Raw genomic sequence first — 19,544 nt, 5'->3', positions numbered from 1 at the left:
ACAATCACTTACTATTATTGCTGCAGCCCGCAGGACTGACAAACAGTCTGTCTCAGTATATAAAAAGGAAGGATAAAAAAGATAGAGGAAGGTTGGCAATGGAAGGAAGAGACAAAAAAAGAACCTCCCCGACTGGGAGTCGAACCCAGGTCTCCCGCGCTTGTTCCTGTGAAGGGATGACAAGCGGAAATCATGACCGTTAGACCATCGAGGATTGCTAGTGACAAAATTAGGTAATTTTGCATATATGAGCACAAACTAAAGTCTGGCTTGTTAGTTTCGATGGTTTTGCGATGGACCAAGTTTATACAAACCTATCTAGGGTTGTAGGATTTCCCGGTAGATCATCCTCCTTGGAATATAGCCGTCAAGATTTACAAAACCTTTGTCTTATATTCACCTTTCAGCACATAACAGTCACTCCCGTTTTAAGCCAAGATTACAAAACCCCTTGGCTATATAATCTCAGAATGATGTTATGTACACACCACTTTTCCCTTGGTAGCGGCACCTCAGCCTTCACCAGACCTCAACATTGGCCTAAGCGAGATGTTAGCATTCTTGATCTAGAACACAGCTTGACACTTTCAGCCTATTGGTTACCAAATCCTACTCAAAAATCGATATGCCTTCCCTAGACTACCTGGTCGCTGTCGATACTGGTGTACGCCTGGTTATGGCCAAATACCCAGCTGCACAGCTCTACGAGGTCACAGCCACGGCCTCGGATTCGCGATACGTTAGCCATCCATCCGAGCTGGATCACCTGAGATTTGTGTTCCGCGCTGGCCTTGGCACTGCATTTCTAGCATCAACCACCCAGGAGATATATGGCCCTATCCAATACGATCCTGAACCGTGGCTGGACGATGTGGTCATCCGATGGCCGGTCGGTATGGATGCTTCTGAGGCGGATGGGCTTTTGAAAAGTCAAGGCTTTACTGCACCATACAACAGCATGCTCCTGCGCCATCCCGTCTACCCTGGCCTAGATGAACCATACTATATCTTTCACCTGCAGAAGGAGCGGTTTGTCTTTGTTGGCGTCAACTCGAAGAAAGTTTATACCCTGGGTATATCTTTGATAGAATTGGGCGACGTGGATTAGTTGTAATCATGTATGTGGTCTTTGCGCGCGAGAAGGAGAGGATGGAGATAATCCTTTAGAGAGACCATCTCTCATGACCTTGCTACCTAGACCCCTAACTGGCACACAAAATGATGAGAGGTATTGTATGGAAGTAGATCATAATGGGACTTGCGTTTACTGGGGAACTTAGGAATCAGTAGTAAATCATGAGGAACCTTCCATATATCCTAGGCAAGTAAAATGATATTGTCGCACTCTGATTTCTGTGCCGTAAGATTACTACGGATAGAGTATTGAATATTTTCAGAATATGACTCCTGGTCGGGTGCCGACTAGAGCCATGCTTCCATTTCTTCAGTTTTCTCCGGAAGAAAACAGGAGAAACGATGGAAAAGTTGTATGATTCCATCGTTCGTCATGTAATTGGATTGAGTGCGTCCTCCGATCGCTAGTGAACATACTACGACCCCTTCTAACTACATTCAGCTCTTAAGATGCATCTCTAAGATGGCCATGACTCTTCATCAGCCGTGCGATTGGTGGGGTTTTCGTGAAGCTATACAAGCCCACAAGACTTGTCGCGGCCATATTTGGAGTATTTCCGGTGGGATGAGTTCATGGCATTTCCCCACACAAACACATCTGGGGTCTGGGGGAAGACTCTAGTCTAACGGTCACTATAGTCACAATAGTCGTCGTGCCCTTATAAAAAGGCAGCTGAAAAACCCCCTGTCTCTGCTATGGAAGAAGTACGTCTGCAGCTAGAATTGCGTAGGATTGTCAATCTTAACTAATGCATTTCCTACGGTTCCTTGTAGCCGCGCCGTTGGCTCTCGCGACGAGCATCCCTAGGACCGTGGCCCCAACTACTTTCTCCGAAGCCACTGTCTTCAGTCCGCCATCCGACTATGTCGTTCCCCGTACCCTCTATGCTCGCAACCTCCAATTGCCCAATGGCGATCTATTAGCCACCTGGGAAAACTACTCTCCCGAGCCACCAGCAGTCTTTTTCCCAATCTATCGATCGACCGATGCCGGTAAGACCTGGAGCGAGTTGTCTCGCGTAGAAGACACGGCCAATGGGCTAGGTCTGCGCTATCAGCCATTCCTATACTACCTGGAAGAGTCAATTGGGTCATTTGAGGCGGGGACTATCCTACTGGCTGGGAGCAGCATCCCCACAGACCTCGCGACTACTCAGATCGATCTCTATGCTTCTCGCGACTCCGGCGCCACATGGGAGTTTGTGAGCCACATTGCTGCCGGTGGTGAAGCGCTTCCCAATAACGGACTGACTCCAGTCTGGGAGCCCTTCCTCCTTGCCCAGTAAGTGTAGCACTATATCCCCCATCATTCCCGAGCAGCATCTAACGATCGTCCAACAGCAACGGAAAGTTGATCTGCTTCTACTCGGACCAGAGGGCCAACGAGACCCACGGCCAGAAACTCGTTCACCAGACAACCACTGACCTGAAGAACTGGGGTGACGTGATCGACGATGTGTAAGTTGGCAGGCTCTTTTCGACCGGCACCAAGGTATCTATGACTGACAGGACCCGTTCCTTACCAGTGTGTACCCAACCTACACTGATCGCCCAGGCATGCCAGTAGTTACCAAGGTACTCTACCCCCCCTCCCTTACCCACCTACACCACTAACCCCCCTCCCCAACAGCTACCAACCGGTGAATTCATCATGACCTACGAATACGGCTCGTTCTTCAACACCTCAACCTACTCCTTCCCCGTCTACTACCGCATCTCTGTAGACCCAGAAAGATTCCTCGAAGCCCCGCACCAGAAGCTCGTAGTATCCAGCGGGACCCAGCCAACCGGTTCCCCTTACAACGTGTGGACTCCCTTCGGCGGTGACAAGGGCACTCTTGTCGTCAGCTGCGGCAACTTGGGGTCTGTCTTTGTCAACCAGAATTTAGGTGAGGGCGAGTGGACGGAGATCTCTACCCCGGAGAGCGCGAGCTATACACGGTCCCTGCGTATCTTGCAGGAGAAGGATAACTACCTCTTGATTAACGGCGGTGGTGTGCTTCAGGGGAAGTCCAATAAGGTTACTGTTACTGTGATGGATTTGGAGAGTGCTTTGGCATAGAAGCTCGATTTTACTTAGATATGACGGTTTTTGTCTTCTTGTGATGATGATGTAAGGCATGTAGAGGGTCCTTGGGTGTTAGAATCCATGATGTGATGTTATTACAGTCTACTGTGTGCTCAGTATATTCATTTGGTTATTCTAGCTGTTACACTTTCTTTCACGTTCTGGCTTTTAATCCGAAGAAATCTATCGTTTAACGTTACAATACAATACAAACAAGTATGGGTGATGGTACTGGATATAGCTTGTCCGAACTTTACAGAAAGCTGATACACATAAGAGCACCAAGTGCCCGGGAAAGGTAGTGACACAGAGGGCTGGAGGTGGGAATATGGGAATACCAAAGACCTATTCCACTGGGTGTTTGTTCCGCCAAATTACGTCGAAGCTTGGAACACGACAGAAGCGTTCAGGGGATTGTATCCGAGCTGGTAAGATTCAATGCTTCTCATGGTCGATCAGCCTTGACCGGAAGCAGGAAAGGTGCTATTTTGGAGACTTTCCAATTAGGACGTCTAGAGTTTCAACCATGCTACACAGAAGACGAGGATTTTATATCTATTACTGTGCCAAAGCAACCTTGTTAAGGGTATGAAGGCGAAGCTTTGGGGTTTATCAGGTATGCGAAGCTGTCAGGGGAAGTTATGTTGGTCAATGCTTGTGCTCAGCTTCAACCCGATGCCCTCCAGCTTGGGGAGTCCTCGAAGCAAAACAAGGACGACCCCGCGGGTTCTTACGGAGAAGGACTTAAACTTGCAGCTATGGTCATTTCAAGGAACGGCTATAAATATCAGTATTGCATCAAAGCAGCTGTTCTTGGAGTTTTTTCGCTTAGGGGGTCATTGAACTCCCGATTTTACTGTCTCTTAACGCCCCCCAAAATTGGGCAGCCCATTGGACCAAACCGACCATGTCCAAGATATGGCTCGCTTCACGCCTCGTATCTGGAGAGACGTATCCGTTTCGATTGGACCAGGGCGTATAAGTCCGGCCCGGCGGGTTTCGATTGAAGAATTTAAGGAATGGCGGGATATATCATTAGACATCCGCGCCTTATCCTTCTTCCCTTATTAAAACGGATTATGGCGATCTAATAATTGATTTAAAACATCAAGGAAAAATCTATTTGAAAGGGTTATCTCTTCCCTTATCTGTTTCGGATGCGAGACTATACAAGCTAGGCTATAACTTCTTTAACAGGAAGGTTAACCGTGATAGAGAGCGGTTAGCCAAATAGGCTCAAAGAAGCAAACATTGTGTGACGTATCTGGGAATTTGTCATTCTAAAAGAGGAGACTACTCTATATATATATCAACCTGCTGCACAATTTCCCATATGCTCCCGATATCGAGCTGGCGGACTAGCTACTAGACAGTCAGTCACACAGGGCGTTTGATCTGGAAGCGTCTCCTGGAAGAAGTAAATAGCAAGCAGTTCTATCACAAGGAGAAGTCAGGTATACATGAAATGGATCGGTTAGTGGATTGTACGGTGAGCTAATTTTTACCTAGAGTGCCGAAATCATCAAACCTAGCCTCAAGAAGCAGCCCACTTACTTACTGAATATCCTATAGCAGTTGCTGAGAGCACATTCGCTAATAAGGACAATGTAGGAAGAGCGGTTAGCGTTATTTATAGAGGCAGAAGTAAATGAGCTTCTAGAAACGCCGTTTGTAAAGGCTATATAACAGGAACTGAAAGCCCTGTCCGGCACTGTAGATGAGGACTAAGGGAACGGAAGTCGCTTTTATAAACAGTGTAGAAACCGACGTCGATATTATTTCCGATTCCGAGAAGAACATGCCGAAGGTCCCCCGCAAATGGCTAGAAATTACATCAACGCACAGGATGAATTAGCACAAGGCTGTGCGGAACTGCATGATGGGTAATGCTTTTCTCTGTGGCCATGCCATCAAGGAGCTGATTAGGACGATAATCCGCGTATTGTTCAGACTCAATGTCCGCGATCAGGATTGGCTCGTACATGGAATAAGCCAGAGGCTTCAGTCGATGCCACGTGATATAACTGTTAAAGCTTTCCAACGGGGAAGCTTGCAAGTGAGTTGGCGGGATAGTGAAACAGAGACGTTATCATAACTATATAGCTATATGATAGTCTATCATGCCGTTCTCCATAAGGAGATATACCCGGATGTGATGACACAGGTCCTACATGGGAAACCAGGTTAGTTTAGTCAGACCAAAGCCATTGTTCACATTCTAGGAAGTCACAAAAATTGACATGGACTCACTTATCTAGTTAATTCTCGGCTTAAACACGCTTCATGTGGCTGCCAACAGAAGTTTATGGCGCAAAACTGCAAGCTGCTCCCTTTCTCCAGTTGGATTGTACTCGCAGGTATTTTCCAATAGTTACCCGGAATCTTGAACATACTTTTCTACAGGGTCCCTCCGCGGCGCACCGCCAACTGGCAGCCACCAAGGCTCGCGGTCACTTCGGGCCATCGGACTCAAGGTTTTGATCCCCCACAGATTAATGGCATTCAGCAAGCAATCAAGCCTTTGTCCTCGGACTAAAAATACCAATAACAGTATACCTAGAACCGAGACGGACAGCGCACGGTGGCAATCCTCATTTTCCATCCCCTACTTACTTTTTATCTGGACATGCAATGACCAATTGCTGGTGAGATCTGCAGCTGTACAAGCTTCTCACGTGCACATCAACTACAAATATAACACGGCCTTTCTATAGTACTGCTTAATGCAGACTTTCTTGCATCCCGCAACGGGTATAAGCGATTCCTATGCACATTCAATACGTCACTTCATGTGCGGTTACAAGTGTTTATATCACTTTGCAGATTTTAGAGAGCCATATACTAAGGAGTCACTCTTAAACATAGCATCTACCGATAGATGTAGCCCCCTTTGAATGAGAAATTACATGAAATACTTCTTTTGATGAGGGCCATATTTTACATCCCATGGTAAGATGGAAGCACTTTTTTACTGGAAAGCAGTACCGCGTCATGGATATCTTATCCTCTCTAGTAACTAGTTCCAATGTCTACTGTATTAGAAGCACACATACGCAGGGGGGATATAAAAGAGGGCAGCACCAAATAAAGACGAAAGCAAAGCAAAGCATGAGGAATGGATAAAAAGACATTATGGAGTGAGGAAGTGGTAAAGCTCTGGATAAAGCCCAATGTTCCATTTTTTACCAGATATTTTATTGATTATTTTCAACAAAGCTTGCGCGATCTGATTCTGTTACACACTCAATCGATAGGACTCTCAAGTGCTGTACAGACTGTGAAGCTGAAACTTGGGCTGGCTTGCCCTTGAATAGGAAGAAGCTATTGGCCTCCGGGTTAATGGAAGTTGAGATATATAATCCAACTTCAGGAATATGGGTGAGTAATAGATGAGATATCCTGGCAAGGAACTAGATATAACCCGTTTTAGATTCTGTAATAGTTTAAGTGACTCTCAACGCACTACTTGGTCCGTATTATGTCTGTTCATTATCTATTCTATTACTTCTATACACGTTTAAACTATGTAGTGTCTTAGATAGGGGACGCTTAGACGCCGCAGCCCTCTGCCCGGCCCTGCACAGATTAGAAGTGTCTCAAATTTTCACCCTTTCAATATCTAATCTATGACACATATTATAAAGCATTGGAAGATGAGCATTCTATAGGACCATTTTACAATAGCCTACGAATCTATCGTATAAAAATTGGCGCACATGAGATTAGACGTGTGCCTGACCGCAGTGTATATTCACGGACCTGAAGGATAGCCCCGGAGCTTTGCGAGGATATGAATTAGGAGAACAGATCTCGCAAATTACACGGTAACTTGAAATACTGGTGGGCAATCCAAGGCGTAGAGTTTGAAAATTCAGGGTGAAGTACTAAGACATAATCACAATCCATGTATGAACCGCCCCGATAGTCTACGAATTATAGCCTCTGGGTGTTTGCTGCTGGGGTGATAATCACCTTGTCGCAAGAGGGAAAAGTGGGCGTGACATGAAAGCCATTGAGCCGAAGGTACTGGCCGCCGGTAGGTGAAGCCAGTATTAATTATGAACCACTCTCCCTGGCCACACCCTATCCTCTCCAGTGGGGGCTTTCCCTGTTGACAACCCGCCCTCGAATCCTACAGATCTACATCTCTATTTACCCTGAGCGTTTATCGCCCTGTGCCACGCTTCATCTGACTTTTATCATGGTTGGAAATATGTCCGATGATTGGGGAAGCCCCTACGGGTTGTCATTTCGCAGGAACAGTTCGTGCCTGAGCACTGACTCAGACTGTGGTCAAACATGGGCGCCATTCCACGCCTGTTGCCCAAATGGCACCCACTATCCCACGCAGAACAACGTTAAATGTTGTCCCAGCGACGCAGACTGTAGCGATCTCTTCAAGGAGAGTCCACACTGTGCAAACAGCACGGGCAACCTTCTCAAAGCAAATGGCTACTTCTGTTGCCCTGCTGGGACAGTAGGCGTCTCGAGAAAGGACACTGAGTTCGTCGGCTGTGCAAAGTCCGTAGACGATGTGGGAGACGCATATAATCTATTAGCTACAATTTCCACCGGGCCACGTACGTATCCAAATCGATCACTGAATCTTTGCAGACATTGTTGAGGTGCGATCCTAATGACATCGAGCAGCAAGCCCAACCCTAGTTTTCAGCTTCTCGTCTTCGACATCGTCCTTTGCGACTTCCACATCATCGCCATCCCCGAGTCCATCGCGAACCGACTCACTAACAGAGACATCAGCCCCTACTGCAACATCTACGGCAAACCCATCAGGTTCATCTGCACAGATCAACACTGGTGCGGTCGCAGGCGGTGTGGTTGGTGGCGTTGCGGGTTTCGCACGCATCACCTTTCTGATCTGGTTTTATCTCCGCCGTCGAAAGGCGTCATTACGCGAGGGTGCACGGGTATCTAGCTATTCCTACTACTCAGGAGCTCCGAAGGGTGCTGTCGCGGGACGCAACTCGGTTCTGCAGGAGCCTGACAACTCCGCTGGATCACCGCCACAACCGCCGATTTACGAGCTAGCGACGGCGAATACGCCCACAGCATGGGAGATGCGGGTGAGCCGCCAGCCATGAAGCGGTGCTGCTGCTGCTGCTATGTGGCGTTGGGGGGCTTTTTGGGCCTGGTGTTACTCAGTAGGAGCAGTATGTCTTCAACGGCGTTTCTCTAGCCTATCTCATGATATCGAAACGATCTACTTGTCATGTTTGCAACGTGGATAATAGCACCAAACGCTTAAGGTACTCTGGTTTGTCATGCTGACTAGTGTAGATATTAATGAATTTTATGGAGGTACGGCTTACCGTGCATTGAGGGTTATGATCCTTGTTTATACTAAAACTGGCAAGGAAATGAGACATCTACGGTTAAGTAAGTTATGCTAGCTAGAGTCGGTCTCTGAGGCTGTTCTAAGGCGAGATTTGAAATATACTCTACTATGTAGGCTATCGGTTGCCTCATCATGGACGTCTGCTAGGACGAAAAGCTCTTGCGAATGTCAGTGAAAATATCTGTGCTAGTGGTTAGATGGATGTACGCGGGGACGACTATCTTTTGAGGAAGAGAAGAAAACCTGGCTTTCTGGTCGGGTAAACCCTTGTAAGAACATAAGAAACAAGCCGAGTAGACCGTGAACAATCATAATCAAGGAGCACCGCGTTAAACCTGACATTAGTAGTCGATCCGGGTAGGTTATCTTATCATACAACACGTAACTAACCCTAACAAGGCATTAATGGTCGGTGTCATTACTTTCCACTTCAGCACATAAGCAAGATCTCATGCAGTACAGGCTGCGGACGGCGTGGTACAGACTAATACAGGACAAAATTGCAAAGCACCAGCTCTAGTCTAGCTATCTACCATCAAGGGAAGAAACTTCACTGACTAAAGTGATCCACTTAGGGTCTTGGCCGTACCGGAAGTGGATTCCGTAGTTGCAGCGCTTTTGCGCCAATCACCCTGGATGCAGATCTCAACTTCCGGACCCCGGTCCCCATTGCGTTGGTAGCTGACTACTGATATCCAATTGTTCAAAGCTAGCGCGCTTTAGAGCCAGGAGCAGACATCGATCGGCCATTCAAAGGGCGTCCGTCATATGCTCTTGACTTTGGGTCCTATCCTAATCTCCTGCTCCTGCGGCGGTTCCCCTTTTCAAATGGCACCCTATATTAGTACACACATATAGTAGGGTAATATCCTGTTTAATAGCCTCAGTGGGCAGCTAGGGTATAGCGTATTGGCGGCAATTTGCGTGTGCGCAGGCTTAATTTGCTGTGTCTTGACTGCGGCAGCCAGGGATCGATCATCTGAGTCAGGCCGGCACGGGCCGGGTTTGATGGGCCAAGACCATCCTGCCTGTATCGGTTTAGAGTTGTTGCTCTGGGGCGCTTGTGGGTAAGGAACTGGTGTGGGTCTTTGGGCGTCGACCGTTGCAGGAACCAGAGCTTTTTCTCGAGTGTTTGAGCCATGAGGAAATGGAGCTTTCCCGTCGTCTTCCTGCTGGGGGTGGGGTCTTAAAGATTAGTTAGCCTGGATCAAGTTTCGGTAATAAACACCCAGACACTCACCCGTCTTGAGCCCAGGATCAATTCGGGACTCATCAGGATTGTTACGTGAGTAGAAGAGTGAGTCTGGGAGGACGGACGACGCCAGCAAGTATACCAGGCCTTCTCATCTTAGCGCTGGCTCTCGCCCTGCTATATATGAAAGGTGGTACTAGTTTCCACCCTGCTCTCCACCGTTGTGATCAGCTTCCCGTACCCACTGCCCTAACATATCTCGGGGATTTGCAAGCCCTACGCAATTATATAATAAAGCCACGAGTCCACGACGTGTTGCGTGGATCTCGATAGGTGGTACCCCGACATTGCCAAAATTGTGCTATTACATGGCAATGATTCAGAGTACCTGATGTCTAGGCTATAAAGATGTTTGCGAAAGCATTTGTTCATGGCGAGGAGCAAAGGGAATGCTAGTTCAAAAAAAAGTACTCTCTATCAATCGTCCGTCTTAGGTCAATAGCTCGTTGTTCACCACCCCACTCTATCTCTTTCATTCCACTTTTTTCTCACTCCCTAAGTCACTCGGTTGGCGCACTTCTCTATCTCTTTACACTTTAAATGCTTTTCCCTTTTTATTTTTTTTCCGGGTTCATCCCGGGCTGCCTTTGTTAGGGAGCATTCTTCGTGTGCTCAATGCCGACATAGACGCCATACTAATAATATCATCGTTTCGTGAACCAAGGATTCATTATACGTTCATACAATAGTAGCCAACAATCTATATACATTAAACCCGCCAAATTCAAGGCTCCCATAGTAATATATCAAATCGCAAGATTGCCTCTGTCATGGAAAAAGGTTTCCATCTCCTGGATCACATTGCGGAAATATGATTCGACCCCCTTGTCGGAGATCGGGCGCCACCACTTCTGGTGCAGAGATTTGAAGTTTTTGAGATCATCCATGGTGGCAAACAGTGGTTTCTGGTTCCACCCAGGCCCCAGCTCCCTCCACGGTATCCTGCCATCGACTCGATGGGCACAGTTAAGAAGATTCTGCTCAGGATAGGTGGCATCGAATCGGTCTGCCGTGTCAAGAAGGTGTACGTAATAGTTGAACAGCGTTTCGGAGGGCGAAAGGACGAAGAAACCCGCATTTATATAATTATCTGCCGCGTAGAAATCGTTTTCTGGCACGGGTGGAAGAGCCTGTTCCACCCAGCGATCGTGGATACCAGAGAGCAGGTACGCTTCAGGCAGCGGAAAGTCATTGTCCACGCTGTTGCCCAGACCCTCTCGAGGGGGTATGGATTGTTGGAGAGCAGTAGTATTGTCTGTGAAAATGTCGTCCAGAGGTTGGAGAACGATGGTATCGGCGTCCATAAACGTGATCTTTTCGTATTCCGTCTGCCTCCACAAGTTCAGCTTGGCGAGGACGTCGATCCAGCGACTCCATTTGGGATGGATCCACTCTCGTGCAAGGCTTTCTGCCGGAATCACTGTGGCACCATCTTTCACAAGTCGATCTCGTTGCTCCTGGGGAACGTCCTTCGTAACCAAGACGAGGAAGGGAATATTACCGGCGCGTGATTTGGTCTGGGGGCCGTAGAGAAGCTGGTAAGTAAGTAGCCGCGTTGCCGTGAAATAGGCGTCCTTGACGTCGGACTCGACGTCGCCTTCGCCGGTAATGATTGTTGCGAAAGCATATTTCGGCTTGGGTTTGGCTGCCGGCGGCTCTGTGGTAGCTGGTGACGGGGGTGTTGGGCTTGGTGAGCTGGTCGCCGTGTCATGGTGAGAGACGATCGGCTTGGATATTGATGGGATCCTCTCTCTCAGAGTGCCCAAGGTAATTATCATGGATATGCCGGCAAGGACGACTAAGATTTTCCCGGATCGCGACAACGGCCTCCACCCCAAAGAAACAGGCATGTTGAGGATTGGCCAACTAAACAAGGATTTCAATTAGATCGGCCACGGTCTAGGAGACAGGACCAGGATAGCTGACGAGGAAGATGCATTAGGCACAGGCGTGATATGCGTGTAAATCGCCTACTTTAGCCCCCACCAACTCTCCCCTGACCGCTCTAAGGCTTGCTAAGTGTACAAAATAATATCCATTCGCCAAGCTCGACGGCTTAGTACGATGTGGGCACTCGTTGAGCACTGCCTCACAGGCTAACTAGGACTAGGGAGGTTTCCGTTAAGCGTTGCTTCGCTCGATCGATGTGTTGCAGGACACTACGTATCTTTTCTTCCGTTAACTCGGATTGTAGCCTCAAGTCAACTTCGAACAGGAAACCGTTCATAGTACTAGCTTTGCTTTAACAGTTGTACGTGATATAGATAGATAAGTACTACGGGGTACCTAAGTATGAGATGCCTCTTTGCTTGACAAACTTATACCTACTTGAATCGGCCCAGCCGATATTCGTCATTTCAAAACTACCATTTACAAGCCGGTGGCAGCCTCTCCATATATGGATCATCTCCAAGCAATGAATAGAAATTTGCGTTTGTTTGCTTCCAACACCTGCCATAGGAACTTCTAACTATTCCACTGATTCAACAACTCCTTCATCCCGTGCCAAAGTCATTCGGACCCACAACAACTTATATTAGTATTAAGGTCTTCATTAATTTGGGAAATTAAAAAAAAGGGGATAAGCAGATCGAACAAGAAACGCATTCTTGTGTTATGGGCAACATGGCACGGCTGCAATAATAAAGGTACCCCAGTCATTTGACGTGAAAGGTCACTGTATGTACATAGTGGGCAGGCCCGCCTAAAACGGGCGTTGCTTTTCCTCACTCCCATGGACATTCTGAGTATTGTCGGGTAGCGATAAACCATTCCCTTAGTGTTGTCTTCTCCGAAATACCTTCGTCGTCATGCTGAGGGTAACGGCTAGAAGGACGCACACTATGACGCTATACATAGTTGTGTGACGGTCGAGGCAAAGCCGTCGATTGGTTAAGGATGAAACTCTTCCTCCCGATGCTATAGAGCTCCGTGAGCTGGATGACTGCACAAGGTAACCATGCGATGTGGTCTGCTTCTCATGATCTTGCAGCAATCGATTGCAGCTTTTTCTACGCTCGTCGGAGCTCCTGAGCTCTTCCGTGCCGGGTCCGTAAAGTGGCCGATCCCCCGGCCTGAAGTTCTCATCCTGTCCACGAAGCCATCGTTCGTAGTCGGTTTTCGGTCTATCTGACCCTTTCTTCTGAACTAGAGGAATTTTCATTTTGTGAGAAACTGAGCAAACCGTAGTGGCTGGTCAGTGCATCGGATTACGCTCAGCAGATAGGGGTACTCACCTTGGGAATCGAACGATCCAGATATGTGCCGCGAGCCTCACCGTTTATTTTTTGATAACGATATGGAGCTTGCCCGCCCCTGTCTCACATTCATGCGGTTCTTGTACTTAATAGTGTTCGCAGTCTAATATCATCGTCCTGCGGGCTTTATGGATCAAGCATACACGGCAGCCCTTAGCACCCGGGGAGCCCCTCAGCCCTTGGGTAGAGGATCGATCCAACAGTCCTGGTAGCACTAGTAAACCACTCACCCAAAAACAAAGCTGACCAGATCCCTGCCAGGTACAAGGCTTACGAAACTGCTCAGCCTAAAACGATAGTAGCAATAGAACTCAAATATGGCATCTGTCCTCCTATCCGCAGTCAGACCTATGGAGCGCCGGTGTCAGCGGCTAATGCAGCTAATGGCCTGAGCACCACCTGAGTAAACTACGATGCGAGAACCCTTGCAGAGCCCATCGGAAATTCCCAATTTATTCATAATTCGCCTTTTCCCCTCCCGGCCGGGGCCTAGAGACACTAGAATAACGCATGTATCCTTGCCCCATGCTCGGACGCGGGCTGGTGGCTTTTCCGCCTCCTCCGCAAAACCCGTTTAATGCATTACGACTTCCTCTTCGCTCACCTTCTATAATTAATTGTGCCGGATATTATGTCTCAGGGGTACGCACTTACGGCGGGAGAAGCTCTGTAAGGATTTTGAAACGAACTGCGGCGATACTTAGGGGGGGTGTTGTTTCCTGTTGCCCAGAAAACTCGTACTGCTATACCCAGGGCACGACCTCCCGTTCCTGAAAATTGCGCGAAGAGTACGTGGTTTCTTCCACGCGAATGATGTCTTCCGTTGTGACCAAAGGGGAAATTGCCTTCAAAACGGTAAACACAGACCCCGATGGGGTGTTGGGCTGCGTGTCGCCCGATTATGAACTAAAAGATTGGCAAAGCACCCTCACGGTGATGAAATCCGGGACAGGTATGTATATCGTGCGAAGCATGCTGTGACCTATTACGGTATTGCGACTATCTTGTTTCTTTTGTCCCTGACAAGGCCTATTCGTCGTCTCATCATCCTCATCCACTCCCGCACCCTCATCGACAACCACTCCGTCAACAGTCTCAACTACACAGACCACAGAACCCACAACTTCACGGCCGTTATCATCACTGTCCAAATCTAGTACAAATACCGGCGCTATTATCGGCGGTGTTGTCAGCGGTGTTGTCGGAGGGGTTGCTGGTGTAGCTATCCTTGCTGCCCTGGTTTGGTCTTTTGCATGTTACAAGGCTAGACGACGAAGAAAAGCCGACCCCGCGATACCACCGCCATTGGCCACTTACGGCGTCCAGGATACACAGATAATCCAGCAAAAGCCCAAAAGCCGTGCGCCGATTCAGGAATTTGACACTGGCTTGGACTTCCCATCAGTCCATCATCCTGTCGAGTAACTACCCACCACTCCCACGGACCAATAATCAAGATCCCAGGGTACATTTTCTAGACTTGGAGTGTCCATACATTGTTGACAAAGACGCATGGCCTCAAAGGCGTAGATTCGACCAGGGGAGTAAGGTGACACTCCATTGAAAACCGGGTTTATGGAGAACCTATATATCTACGGTCATTGATGCGGGCAGGGCAGATGAATGCTGGGTCGAATGAAGTATATTAGCACATACCTGGCAGCCAGTGCACTCATGGCATAGACATGCTTCATGGGTGCTTTGCCTTCCCTCACTTGACACATGAAACTCGGCTCGTGGAACATGGTATGCGCCATGTTGTGAATACGATGGAAATACAATACAACCAATTCCAGTAGAACTTTACGCGCTTTCAGTGCTTCCTGGAAATCTGGTTCTGATAGTGGTACTCGAGCAAAATTGCGATCCGTGCGGCCATCCGGTGACGATTGGGTTGTCACTCTGGCTGATCTGGTACCATGTCTCAGACCAAGGCTGCATGGCACTGACAGCAAACTACAAAGTTGACAACCGTGTCCTTCAATTGCTGGAATGCAACGTCTTTTACGAGCTGAAATTGATACTCATTTAGTACCATTCTTACATGTAGCATCATAGTGCATACTCACCGGCAAGTTGAGCAGGCACCAGCCCTTGGCCTTTTTGAGTGTTGGGTCACCATGAGCCCTATCAAGCCTTGCAGGTAGTTTGCACAGACCAATGAGTTTTTATTGGAGTAGAAGACTCTTTTTTAAGCTTGTTGTTGATAACCATTGTTGTATTGTCGATATTAGACGTTGGATAGATATAGGTGTTGGCTGCGGGCTTTAACCGTTCGCACTACGCCTGTCACGGGACCCCCGTAAATAGGGCTTGGGGTAAACGGCGATCGACATTTGATAGCATTTCGATGTCCCACGTTTTCAGTTTGAGTAGATTGACACGCAGGAACGGTGCAGCAATTTGGGATCCGAGAGGGGGAGTCGGTGATAAGCAATGGTAATATTAAATGCAAGTAGGTAGTGGGACAGCCTACAGCCTATCGGATTAGTGGATGTTCGGGCGGCCCGACGCGTTGAATGGTGTCAGTGACTCGTAGCCGCTCAACAACCTATAAACAAATACTACGTACAACTGTACGGAGTACCACCTTCTTAATTCATGCAGCAGACACTCCATCTTCATGGCTACGCCTTCGGTACAGAATAATGCTGCACGGTACGGGGAAGAGAATGTCTTTCTCTTCGTCCCAAATCTCATTGGTATGCCCTTTTAAAAGTAAAAAAGGATAAAAGTAATTGTAACATTTTCCAGGGTACACCCGCGTGATATTTGCGGTCGCATCCCTCTACTACATGCCCTTGCACCCTCGAACATGCTCGCTCCTATATAGTTTCTCTTGTCTCCTCGATGCGCTAGATGGAGCCGCTGCCCGGCGTCTAGGGCAATCCACTCGATTTGGGGCGGTTTTAGACATGATCACAGATCGCTGTACAACGACTTGTCTACTAGTCTTTCTGGCGAGTGCATTCCCCAGATGGAGTATCGTATTCCAAGGGTTGATTAGCTTGGACTATTCGAGTCATTACGTCCATATGTATGCAACCTTGGCAATGGGTGGGAACCGCCAGAGCCATAAGCAGATCGATGAGAGTCGGCCATGGGTCCTGCGAACCTACTACTCCAACACAGTACGTTGACCCGCTTATAATCTTATTTTCAGGGTTAACAATACCTCAGAAAGTCCTTTTCACGGTCTGTCTGCTGAACGAGCTCTTCTTCATCGCACTGTATCTACTCTCATTTTCGTCTCCACCACCGCTAGCGAACAGCCCCAATTTTGAGGCACCTCAATCAACTCCTTCACAGTCATGGAGCTCTCCCTGGAGTGCGGGAGCAATGGAACTAGCCCGGTCAGTTTACAAGTGGCAAACGTTCATAAATATCTATACTTACATTGGTTCTAGCGCAAATAAGATAGACGATTCATTCCCACAGTTCCTACTTGGTGTCTCATCAGTTTTCATGATTTTCAAGCAGTACGTGAACGTGGTTCAGTTAATAGAAGCTAGTAAGTGGCTTGTACGACGAGGTGACCTTGAAACGAGAAGGAATGCACGGCTCGGGAAGAAAAGAGATCAGTGACAACATTACGGCCAGCAAAATTGATGGATTATATGCAGTACATATTGTTTCAGCCGTAAAAATACTGCAAGGACATGAACATAACAGCGATTCGAGGCTATACATAATCATACCTAGAATGACTCTGGATATCTTCTGTTCATATCCTTCTGCGGATAAACATAGCATGGAATATCGGTGTTACATCGGTAAGATAGCTTCGCCGTGCGCAACAAGACTCTTGAAGTGAATCAGGATTGGTTGGCAGCTATACATGAGAAGTAATAAGCTAGAGCCATACCATTTGTCCACTTTTCTAACATTACCATATATATGGCGTGGGCCAGAGCGAACATCCTGGGCAGCTCATGTATTCCTATCACCTCAACCTTCAGCCCTACCTAAGTACCACCTAACTAAAAATCCTAAGATACCTCGTGAAAGGCAAGACAAGAATTCAAATCTATATGACAAGGTAATAAAAACAAAAATTAAAAAAGCCACAGGTATTCTAGAATCCGACCAAACCGCCCATATTTTCACACTAACCAAAATAAGCTAGCGGCAAATGATCCAGCCTGACTCAGCAAAATTAGGTTTGCGCAAATGAATATCCAGAACAATCCAAAGCTCGTCCCGGCCCCAAAAAACACCGCAATCAATCTCCCTCCAGCTCGCATACTCCCGTCATTCAAATCGCGTGACGTTCTCAGTCGCTCGTTTCCATTCAGTTCACTATCTCTAAAGACAAAAGTCGACTCATACCCACCAAACATGTCTCGCGAAGCTTATCAGGTTCCTTCCTCTCTGGGCGGACAGAATACCTTTGGCGACGCCGGTGCTAGCTCTCTGGACGGCCCTATGGTTGCCTATCTCTGCGGCGAGTGCAACGCTCGTGTGTCTCTGAAGAGGGGTGACCAGATCCGCTGCAAGGAGTGTGGCCATCGTGTGTTGTACAAGGAGCGGACGAAGAGGTGGGGTTTTCTTACTTTTTCTTCCTGTTTGCAGAGTTTTTCGTGGACATGTTTACTTACTGGGTTTGGTTGTACAGGATGGTTCAGTTCGAAGCTCGGTGAGGTGGAAACAAACCGGTTGCGCGACGCTGGCTTTTACCTTTTACGATCGTGATATGCATTTTCAAAGGGCGCTCTGGAGTTTTGATGGGACGAAAAGATCGAATATGGCGAGGATTTTAACGGGTCGAACGGCTAGCTTTGACCTGTGAATCGGCGGAAGGGCCTTGCGTTGAAAGTTTCTAAGAGTAAAGTGTACTTTTTCATTATTCAATACATATGTCTCTTATTTATTGCCTCTATCTTGACCAATTTGTGTTGAAAACATAACCAACAAGAGAAATTCATACCCGAACTTGAAAAAGAAATGTTTTACTGAAGTTTGTTCGTCACTTCGATAAATCCCTCTAAGCACTTTAGGGCGGCGCCACTTTCGATAGCCCATCTAGCTCGTCTGACACCTTCCTTCCAGCGCCCACCACCTGGTCCACGCTCAGTAATCACCTGGCCATCATCGCCGGGGCCCATGTTACTAGTGTCGGAATCACAAACGCCCGAAATCACCAGTAGTGCAGCCACATTCATGAGAACGAAGGACAGGATTGGATCGTCGCGAGGCAGTTCGTTCCGCAGAATGCTCATGATCTTGGCTGCATTGTCTTTGGGCATCTTTCTGCCGTACACTGCAGTTAATGGATGGGTTGGCAGACCAAAGTCGGATGGTTGCAGCTGGAAGGTTTCAAATTTGACCAGGGTGCGGGGGACTAGGTGCTCGTCCTCGTCACTTGAGGTTTCACCATCTGCCGAGCCCTTGTAGGCAGGATTAGGGTATTCGGTAAGTTTCCAGCAGTTCGTCTTTCCAGCGCAGCTGATCTCATCCAGGTCCTCCTCACCGCAAATGACCATTGCCTTTTTGCATCCATTCTGTCGGAGGGCCTCGGCAAAGACAGGTCCAAGGCTCTGGTAGGCTACACCAACCACTCTAGCCTCGATGGCCCAGTCGACAGGATTGGCGAGTGGGCCCATCAAATTGAAGATTGTCCGTAGTCCCAACGCACGACGTACTGGGTTCGCATACATCATGCCAGGGTGGAAATTCGGGGCAAACAAGAACGCATAACTAGTCTCCTCGTACACCTGCGCAAGGTTCTCGGCATTGACAGCGGAAATCTTCGGGGGGACAGGCGAGATCGCATTGAGGACATCTGCAGATCCAGAGAAAGAGGTCTGCGCACGATTTCCATGTTTGGCCATCGTGATAATCGGAGAGGCGATGATAGAGGATGTGGTGGAAATGTTGAACGTGGAATGTGAATCTCCACCAGTACCAACAATATCGCACTATAGGTGCACAAATATTAGGTTACCCTAGCTTTACAAGCTATGAAGCAATGCCAATGCTTACCAGGCCTCCTTTGTAAGAACCCTCCTTCTTGCCGCGGGCCTTGATGGCCCTTTTCAAGGTGGGCCTGTCGACTTGACTAGCCGCTTCTCGCATGCGATGAGAACATTTAGCAATGACCTCTGCATCTCGATCCCGTCCGGTAGAATGTAGAAGCGTCAAAAGAGCAGCGGTCTGTATAGCGGAGAGACGATCCTCGAAGATCAATGCGAACGCTGAAGCAATATCTGCAGCATCCACACGAAGGTGCTCGGTGGGGTACGCGAGCTTCTGTAGGAGGGGGGAGATGGAGACCTGACCCGGCTGTAGGTCAAAAGGAGCAGCGGACATGTTGGCGAAGTTGTTTCCGTAGAGGTATACACCAAGTTCTCCGAAGAATTGGATGTGAATTTATAGGCGCAATCGCAATTGGAAGGATCTCTGAGTCAAATTATCATACCCCTCTTAATCAATCCGTCATCGGTATAGGCAAAATTACACCGCCCGCAGATCCGACTA

At 48.0% G+C, this 19,544-nt stretch overlaps 9 protein-coding genes and 1 non-coding gene across 10 annotated transcripts; 5 read left to right on the top strand and 5 right to left on the bottom strand.

Moving 5' to 3' along the window:
* Positions 1-124: 124 nt before the first annotated feature.
* BDW43DRAFT_t147 lies at positions 125-214 on the bottom strand. The gene has a single exon. It is a non-coding gene; the product is annotated as a tRNA-Asp (tRNA).
* Positions 215-1,832: 1,618 nt separating this feature from the next.
* BDW43DRAFT_112494 (sialidase family protein) lies at positions 1,833-3,229 on the top strand. Its single transcript, XM_032037938.1, has 4 exons — positions 1,833-2,416; positions 2,476-2,592; positions 2,661-2,700; positions 2,765-3,229. The coding sequence occupies exons 1-4, from the start codon at positions 1,884-1,886 to the stop codon at positions 3,194-3,196; spliced, it is 1,122 nt and encodes a 373-aa protein (XP_031899129.1). The 5' UTR covers positions 1,833-1,883; the 3' UTR covers positions 3,197-3,229.
* A 4,186-nt stretch (positions 3,230-7,415) lies between these two features.
* BDW43DRAFT_312287 (uncharacterized protein) lies at positions 7,416-8,304 on the top strand (the record flags this gene model as incomplete). Its single annotated transcript, XM_032047345.1, has 2 exons — positions 7,416-7,782; positions 7,853-8,304. The coding sequence occupies 2 exons, from the start codon at positions 7,416-7,418 to the stop codon at positions 8,302-8,304; spliced, it is 819 nt and encodes a 272-aa protein (XP_031899128.1).
* Positions 8,305-8,625: 321 nt separating this feature from the next.
* Positions 8,626-9,032, bottom strand: BDW43DRAFT_279943 (uncharacterized protein). Its single transcript, XM_032042366.1, has one exon. It carries the CDS (start codon positions 8,898-8,900, stop codon positions 8,745-8,747), a length of 156 nt encoding a protein of 51 aa, XP_031899127.1. The 5' UTR covers positions 8,901-9,032; the 3' UTR covers positions 8,626-8,744.
* Positions 9,033-9,441: 409 nt separating this feature from the next.
* Positions 9,442-10,006, bottom strand: BDW43DRAFT_312286 (uncharacterized protein; the record flags this gene model as incomplete). The annotated part of the gene is made up of 3 exons (XM_032047344.1): positions 9,442-9,743; positions 9,799-9,897; positions 9,958-10,006. The coding sequence occupies 3 exons, from the start codon at positions 10,004-10,006 to the stop codon at positions 9,442-9,444; spliced, it is 450 nt and encodes a 149-aa protein (XP_031899126.1).
* Positions 10,007-10,556: 550 nt separating this feature from the next.
* BDW43DRAFT_312285 (putative glycosyl transferase family 8 family) lies at positions 10,557-11,660 on the bottom strand (the record flags this gene model as incomplete). The annotated part of the gene is made up of 1 exon (XM_032047343.1): positions 10,557-11,660. One exon carries the CDS (start codon positions 11,658-11,660, stop codon positions 10,557-10,559), a length of 1,104 nt encoding a protein of 367 aa, XP_031899125.1.
* A 2,220-nt stretch (positions 11,661-13,880) lies between these two features.
* BDW43DRAFT_312284 (uncharacterized protein) lies at positions 13,881-14,492 on the top strand (the record flags this gene model as incomplete). The annotated part of the gene is made up of 2 exons (XM_032047342.1): positions 13,881-14,019; positions 14,095-14,492. 2 exons carry the CDS (start codon positions 13,881-13,883, stop codon positions 14,490-14,492), a joined length of 537 nt encoding a protein of 178 aa, XP_031899124.1.
* A 1,155-nt stretch (positions 14,493-15,647) lies between these two features.
* Positions 15,648-17,156, top strand: BDW43DRAFT_279938 (CDP-alcohol phosphatidyltransferase family protein). Its single transcript, XM_032042365.1, has 4 exons — positions 15,648-15,769; positions 15,822-16,198; positions 16,248-16,420; positions 16,475-17,156. Exons 1-4 carry the CDS (start codon positions 15,691-15,693, stop codon positions 16,650-16,652), a joined length of 807 nt encoding a protein of 268 aa, XP_031899123.1. The 5' UTR covers positions 15,648-15,690; the 3' UTR covers positions 16,653-17,156.
* BDW43DRAFT_112459 (Rpo12/RPC10 RNA polymerase subunit family protein) lies at positions 17,095-17,887 on the top strand. The gene has a single exon (XM_032037937.1). It carries the CDS (start codon positions 17,238-17,240, stop codon positions 17,757-17,759), a length of 522 nt encoding a protein of 173 aa, XP_031899122.1. The 5' UTR covers positions 17,095-17,237; the 3' UTR covers positions 17,760-17,887.
* BDW43DRAFT_112443 (anthranilate phosphoribosyltransferase) lies at positions 17,888-19,542 on the bottom strand. The gene is made up of 2 exons (XM_032037936.1): positions 19,050-19,542; positions 17,888-18,985 (listed from the first exon to the last, which is right to left on the bottom strand). The coding sequence occupies exons 1-2, from the start codon at positions 19,374-19,376 to the stop codon at positions 18,017-18,019; spliced, it is 1,296 nt and encodes a 431-aa protein (XP_031899121.1). The 5' UTR covers positions 19,377-19,542; the 3' UTR covers positions 17,888-18,016.
* Positions 19,543-19,544: the final 2 nt, after the last annotated feature.

Source organism: Aspergillus alliaceus (assembly GCF_009176365.1).
Source record: "Aspergillus alliaceus strain CBS 536.65 unplaced genomic scaffold BDW43scaffold_29, whole genome shotgun sequence".
Classification (NCBI taxonomy): Eukaryota; Fungi; Ascomycota; class Eurotiomycetes; order Eurotiales; family Aspergillaceae; genus Aspergillus; species Aspergillus alliaceus.
Note: the sequence above shows the minus strand (reverse complement) of the source record. Positions and strands in the feature narration are given on the sequence as shown.

Bases quoted from the DNA above. Each gene is read 5' to 3' on its own strand.
- BDW43DRAFT_112494 (XM_032037938.1), top strand. From the start codon at position 1,884: ATGCATTTCCTACGGTTCCTTGTAGCCGCGCCGTTGGCTCTCGCGACG. The intron at 2,417-2,475 runs GTAAGTGTAGCA...ATCGTCCAACAG, and splicing joins GAGCCCTTCCTCCTTGCCCA to CAACGGAAAGTTGATCTGCT. The intron at 2,593-2,660 runs GTAAGTTGGCAG...GTTCCTTACCAG, and splicing joins GGTGACGTGATCGACGATGT to TGTGTACCCAACCTACACTG.
- BDW43DRAFT_279943 (XM_032042366.1), bottom strand. From the start codon at position 8,900: ATGTCAGGTTTAACGCGGTGCTCCTTGATTATGATTGTTCACGGTCTA.
- BDW43DRAFT_279938 (XM_032042365.1), top strand. From the start codon at position 15,691: ATGGCTACGCCTTCGGTACAGAATAATGCTGCACGGTACGGGGAAGAG. The intron at 16,199-16,247 runs GTACGTTGACCC...ACAATACCTCAG, and splicing joins GAACCTACTACTCCAACACA to AAAGTCCTTTTCACGGTCTG. The intron at 16,421-16,474 runs GTCAGTTTACAA...CATTGGTTCTAG, and splicing joins GGAGCAATGGAACTAGCCCG to CGCAAATAAGATAGACGATT.
- BDW43DRAFT_112459 (XM_032037937.1), top strand. From the start codon at position 17,238: ATGAATATCCAGAACAATCCAAAGCTCGTCCCGGCCCCAAAAAACACC.
- BDW43DRAFT_112443 (XM_032037936.1), bottom strand. From the start codon at position 19,376: ATGTCCGCTGCTCCTTTTGACCTACAGCCGGGTCAGGTCTCCATCTCC. The intron at 18,986-19,049 runs GTAAGCATTGGC...GTGCACCTATAG, and splicing joins GTTCTTACAAAGGAGGCCTG to TGCGATATTGTTGGTACTGG.